This window comes from Triticum dicoccoides, chromosome 4A (assembly GCF_002162155.2).
Source record: "Triticum dicoccoides isolate Atlit2015 ecotype Zavitan chromosome 4A, WEW_v2.0, whole genome shotgun sequence".
Lineage (NCBI taxonomy): Eukaryota > Viridiplantae > Streptophyta > Magnoliopsida > Poales > Poaceae > Triticum > Triticum dicoccoides.
The window spans coordinates 658924048-658930206 of record NC_041386.1 but is presented as its reverse complement, the minus strand read 5'-3'; the positions used below and the strand labels follow the sequence as shown (position 1 = coordinate 658930206).

The window sequence follows — 6159 nt, the reverse complement described above, 5'->3', positions numbered from 1 at the left end:
ACACCGAATAGACCAAATTAATACAAGTTCATACAACACTTAAATGCAACAAACAAATAACTCTCTAGCTAAAGCATTTAAATGCAACAACAAATGTGATCAAGATCGCAACTAAGGTAACAATTGATCCAACAGCATAATGATACCAAGCCTCACTATCGATGACATATTTTCTAATCTTTCTAATCTTCAAGCGCATTTTCTCCTTCTTGATCTTGTGATCATCGACGACATCGGCAACATGCAACTCCAATTCCATCTTCTCCCCTCAATTCTTTTCAATTTTTCTTTCAAGTACTCGTTTTCTCTTTCAACTAAATTTAACCTCTCGACAATAGGGTCGGTTGGAATTTCCGGTTCACATACTTCCTAGATAAAAATATCCATGTCAACTTGATGGGCATAATTTGTCATAAACATGAAATGCAACAAATAGTTTTAAAAGAGAATATACCACATCCGAATCATAACAAGGACGAGGGCCGACGGGGACGGATATCAAAACCATGGCACTATGTATAACAAATAACGTACGGGTAAGATAATTATTATACGAGTAACTATATATCCAAATCACACAAACATCAATTTTTTATAGAAAATTTCATGAACAAGAGGCTCACCACAAGGTGGTGCCGGCGACGGGACGGTGCGGGCGATCGACGGTGGTTACGACGGAGATTTAGAAGCACTAAGTAAACCACACATACATATGCAAAATAAGTGTTATTTTAACCTCAAATTGCATATAAATCAAATACTAGCACATATATATATTTCCTCCCAAATTACTAAACTCACAAATTAATAACTATATAAAGCATTGCAAGATCTAATCTAGCAATGAGAGATGAAAGGACAAAGTTGCTAACCTTTGTGATCATTTGAATGGATGGGGGGCTTCAAATCTTAACAATTTTTGGGCAAAATGTGTGATAATCTCGAGAGGAAAAGGGGAAGAACAGAGAGGAGAGGGGAAAGGGGAAGAACAGAGCGAGCTCGGGTGGACGAAGGATTTATGTAGGACGACCTTTAGTATCGGTTCGTGCCAAGAACCGGTACTAAAGGTGCTGGAGGGGGCCCAGACTGACAACATCCTGCCACCACTCTCATTAGTACCGGTTCGTGGCACGAACCGGTGCTAAAGGTTAGCCACGAACCGGTACTAATGAGAGCGGCCCGGCTAGCCATTGGAACCGGCACTAATGTATACATTTGTGCCGGCTCAAATACAAACCGACACTAATGTGCTTCACGTTTGACCCTTTTTCTACTAGTGTTCGTAGGATTTTTTTTTTTGATTTTCATGCTTCGTTCCCCATCACAAGAACGCTCGCCCGAGACTCCGTGCTCATCGTGTCAGACACGACGCCGCGGTCACTGTCCACCGTAATCGTGAGGCACAATGTAACTGTGTGTGTTAAGTGTACGGGTTAGCTCTTAATCATATCCTGCGTAAACAATCAAACACCGTGTGGCTGCGTTAGCCGAGCCAATGCAGTTAACCAAATGCCATGCTAAAAATTTCTCTCCTAAGAGCATCTACAGCAGGACCTCTCAAACACGCCTAATACGCCCGGGCGGGCTGCCCGATCGCTGTCCGGTCATGTTTTTTCGACCCAGACAGACTCCTCAAATGGGTCTCAAAAGCCCGGGCTGACCGACACCCCCATATCCAGCCCAAATATGGGGCGGATATGGGGGCGCCCGGGCACACCCGCCACGTCGGACCCGACCCATGCTGACCCACCCGACCCCACTTATATTCGCCCTCATCCGCTCATCAGAGCAAACCCTAGATACTTCACTCCACTCCACTCCCTTCCCCTTCCCTCAGCCACATGAACTCGTCTCCAGCATGGCAGGCAGCGGATCGGACTCTGACCAGTCCGGATCCGTCGACTGGGGTGTCATCCCGTATGGGTTGGAGGAGGCAATGACAGTCCGCATTGCACTCCGCCGCTACCGGGAGGACAACGCCCGGTCGACGGACAGATCCGTCCGCCGCGACGCCATAGCGTTGGCTCATCGGGCGCTGGGGTCCTCTGGTGCTGCATCCTCGCGGTCCTGGTAGCCGGAACACCTCTCTTCCCTATCACCTGTCAGGCAGACTATGAGTCCCACCAGGTACGGGCGGCCTGCTGTAGGAACTAGAGGATAAGGGCCGGCGAGGCCTGTATCACGGCGGAAACGGCGGCAGCTGATGCGGCGGCGCGGGCGGCCGCAGAGGAGGAAGCCATCTGCGCTCGCATTGTGCAAAAACGGCAGTGGAGGAACACGCGCGCCCTCGCCCGGGAGCAGAATCAGGCGGCCCGTGCCATGGCTGGACTGCCAACGAAGGGGGACAACGACGGCGAGGACAGCTCCGGCGACGAGCAGATCCGGCTCAATCTGTACTGCGTCTTCGACCGATACTTCCGCAAGAAGGACGGCAAGGGCGCCGGGAAGGGCAAGGGCAGCCGTGGATGAATTCCATCGTAGCCAAACATGCCAAATTTTGGTAGCCCGATGACATGTTTTGTGTAGTGTGATGAAGTAGGCGGACAATGGGTGTGCATCGACGTAATTGCATGAGTTTGTATGGATTTGAGATATGGTAATTAAGATGTCTGGATATGAATTGCATTTTTTAAGGAGTGACCGATCAGTACCTGCGGACACATTCGGGCGCGTCAGCGGGCGTTTGAGGGGCCGTATGTGCCAAGTCCCGCTGTAGATGCCCCTTATCCCCGCTTTTCCCTCTTTCTTTCTCTTGATCGGTTGGTGGCGAAATGTCCAAAGGTGCGAACCTACCACTAGTAGTTTCCCGGCAGGGAACGACGCCGGCGGAAGTAGCGAACCGCTCGCGGAGTTTGCCGGGTTTTGCTGGCGGAAAACTGGGAGCGCCAAAACGGAGGGCACACCGCACTCCTCTCGCGCACATGCTCCTCCTGGTCTAGTGTTATCCTACGCACGCTCCCTGCCCTGCCAACCCCGATCGATCGATGACTCCTCTTATCCAGTTGCAGTGGAGTGGAGTGCACGTGAGATGGTTTTTGTACGACCAACGAGGCACGGGCGGCGCCACCTGTGCTCTGCCGCAGCGCCGACCGACCCCGCCCGCCCGCCCGCCGGTATCGCCAGCTCGCCTGAACCACCGCCCAAAACCACGGTCTCGCTTCCCTTCCCACCGTATCAAATCGTCTTCTTGCGCGCACGCCGGTTGCCGGTTTCCTGCGACCTATATAAATCCGGCCACAACACATTTCCTATCCATCTCATCTCACACTGTCACACTGTCACACTACTACTGCTGATACTTCACTGCTTCTACCAGTTCACATCATTCGGATCTCAGGCCAAGATGTCGACGGTAAACCGCGCCGACCTCGACCAGAGGCTCGCCGCCGCCAACCGCTGCTCCAGAGGTAACAAAATCGCTATCTTGCTCCGCCGGTCCTCCAAGGCACATTGCAGCTTTCTGTACTGTATCTGCTGAAACTTGATCCTAACTACTATGTCTCTGTTGATCCGGAACTGCAGAGGCTGCCATAGCGGGAGCCAAGGCTGCCGCCGTCGCCACCGTCGCTGCCGCAGTCCCCACCGTGAGTACTTCCACTGAAACACAACCATTCACTCTGCACCATAAGTACATTTATTTATCTCATTCGTGTGATTTCTTGCCTTTCTCCGCAGCTGGCGAGCGTGAGGATGCTGCCGTGGGCAAAGGCGCACCTGAACCCTACCGGGCAGGCCCTGATCATCTCCACCGTCGCCGGGATGGCCTACTTCATCGTCGCCGACAAGACCATCGTTTCCATGGCCAGGAAGAACTCCTACGAGGACGCGCCGGACCACCTCAAGAACACCTCCTTCAACTAGTTAGACAGTAGATCCATTAGTAGTAAATAGTGCGAAATAAACTGCACGCCGGCCTGCAACTACAAGTGTCTGCGGATTCAACTAGGGAGGCGATCAGGCGAGGCTTGCAGGCCTACTGCTCTTCTCTGCGTGCGAGAACTTATCTGATGAAGTAATCATCATGTATCCAGCCAGTCATCTTGAATTAATAATAACTTGCATTTGTACAACTCAAGTTTACCCATCATCACCCATCTTACATTTTCTTGTTTGTGGTTATCATTTTGACATGTGCCAGTGTCAGAGCATGCAGAAGACTGAAATAACTCTGCATTCTTTGACCCCCTAATCCTCCCCTGTTTCGCAATGCACATCGGGGTCATGCCACCTCACTTGTTAAATCTTTTGATCAGGTTTAATAGATGCCGTGGCAAATATGGGAAGTTTTTAAAGAAACAAGGAAAATAATCCTTAAAGCAGACGTGCATCTACTTCATAGTTTTAAATAGCCTGCTATAGCCTTTTTAGCAGGATGCCGCTAAATGGCCGTCTTTACAAATAGCCCGCTATAGCCTGCTATAACTCTGCTATAGCTGATTTGAAGGCCCGCCGCTATTTTTCATAGCCCGCTATTTAAAACATTGATCTATATCTATACCAATACAAAAAGACCCAAGGGGCATATCCAATTAATATCGGCCATCAAATCATGTTAATCCAACGACCTAGACTGCTTTAATGTCGAGCGCTCAACAAGTTTAGCGTGCAGTTAATTTCATGCCAAATATAGTACTAATCACATAATAACACACAAATAATATCCTACTTAATATCCGCATGCGCTTAATATACTTCCAAATTAACATGCATGCACATTAACTAGTTTTAAACAAAGGAAAGAGTGACAATCCCTCTTGTGCCTCAAGCACGGATCATGTACCTCCACTACTACCCCCACGATCTAGAATAAGGGTTTGCGTAGGACAAAAATGTTTCATGGATAATCCGGTTACGATTTTTTGAGCCAGACGGGCCTCTCAAACGACCCTCAAACGCCCAGGATGACCGGCACCCCCATATCCAGCCCAAATATGGGGCGGATATGGAAGCGTCCGGGACCGCCACCCATGCCGGACCCGACCCATGCTGGCCCACCCAACCCTAAAATCTTCCCCATCCGCTCGTCGGACCAATCCCTAGCCACTTCACTCCTCTCCCCTCCTCCACCCAAGCTCGCCTCGGGCTCCTTCCGGTCGTCTCTGGCATGGCGGGCAGCGGATCCAAGTCCTTCACCTCCAAATCCGTCGACCCCGAGCTCATCCTGCGTGGCCCCGAGGAGGAGATGGTCGTCCGGCTTGCGCTCTGCCGGGGCCGGGAGGAGGCCCGTGGACGGCTGCTCGAACTCCATTCGTCGGGAATCCATTGCCTCTGCCCAAATGGGGCATGGATCCGACGCTAGGCCGGCCGTAACTGCCTCTCCGGAGGCCGTATGTGCGATCCGTCTGACATCCGAATGCGCTGGAGGACGTGCAACCCCTCCGACATTGGGGATGCACCATCGTCCAATGAGTCCACGACAGTGCATGCACGTCGTGCAAGGCACCGGGCACGGGAGGCGGCGACAACCCTCGTGGCGGCGGACGTCGGCGAGGCGGAGTCGCATTCTTTGGCTCCCCATATGGCGCATTAGTTCGGGCGCCGCAACATCATCGTGGTGGACATCGGTGGCTTGTCCCTGGACGGATCCATCATCGATCTGACATCCACCGACATCATTCGAGTTTCGGTCTCCGACGAGGAAGAGTAGGGCATGGGAGATGGCGGGGCATTGAGTCCCGTGAGCCAGCTCGTGTCCCATGCCCTACCCTACCTTGCTAGTGACCGGACCAATACTCTAAGGAGCGCAGCCGACCGCCAGACATGGCCAGGGAGGAGCCGGGCGAGCGGGGAGCGGAACCTAAAGAGATCCGCGTAGATTAGGTTTCATGTTACATGTGATAATATGAATTTGAGGTTTCCAGATGTGGAATTTGTTTTTCAAGGGGTGACCGGTCACTAACGCGGGGATCGGATTTGCCAAGCCCGGTTGCAGATGCTCTTAGGGCATCTCCAACACAGACCAACAAATTTCTCCAGTATATGTTTATTTTTATGTTCGAATGTGGTCTGTGGACACGATGCGGGAGGGAGTCATCTAATGATAATCACAAAGTATCCAGTTGGGACGAGAAAAAAGTAGGTGGGATCATGCATGTAGTGGGATATTTGTGTTTTGAAGTCCAGTTAGGAGGAGAGAGAAGAGGGAGGCCATGCATGTGC

The 6159-nt window shown here is 51.4% G+C and overlaps 1 protein-coding gene across 1 annotated transcript; it reads left to right on the top strand.

Moving 5' to 3' along the window:
* The first annotated feature begins 3160 nt into the window (after positions 1-3160).
* Positions 3161-4075, top strand: LOC119289611 (early nodulin-93-like). The gene is made up of 3 exons (XM_037568899.1): positions 3161-3407; positions 3523-3584; positions 3676-4075. The coding sequence occupies exons 1-3, from the start codon at positions 3344-3346 to the stop codon at positions 3859-3861; spliced, it is 312 nt and encodes a 103-aa protein (XP_037424796.1). The 5' UTR covers positions 3161-3343; the 3' UTR covers positions 3862-4075.
* Positions 4076-6159: the final 2084 nt, after the last annotated feature.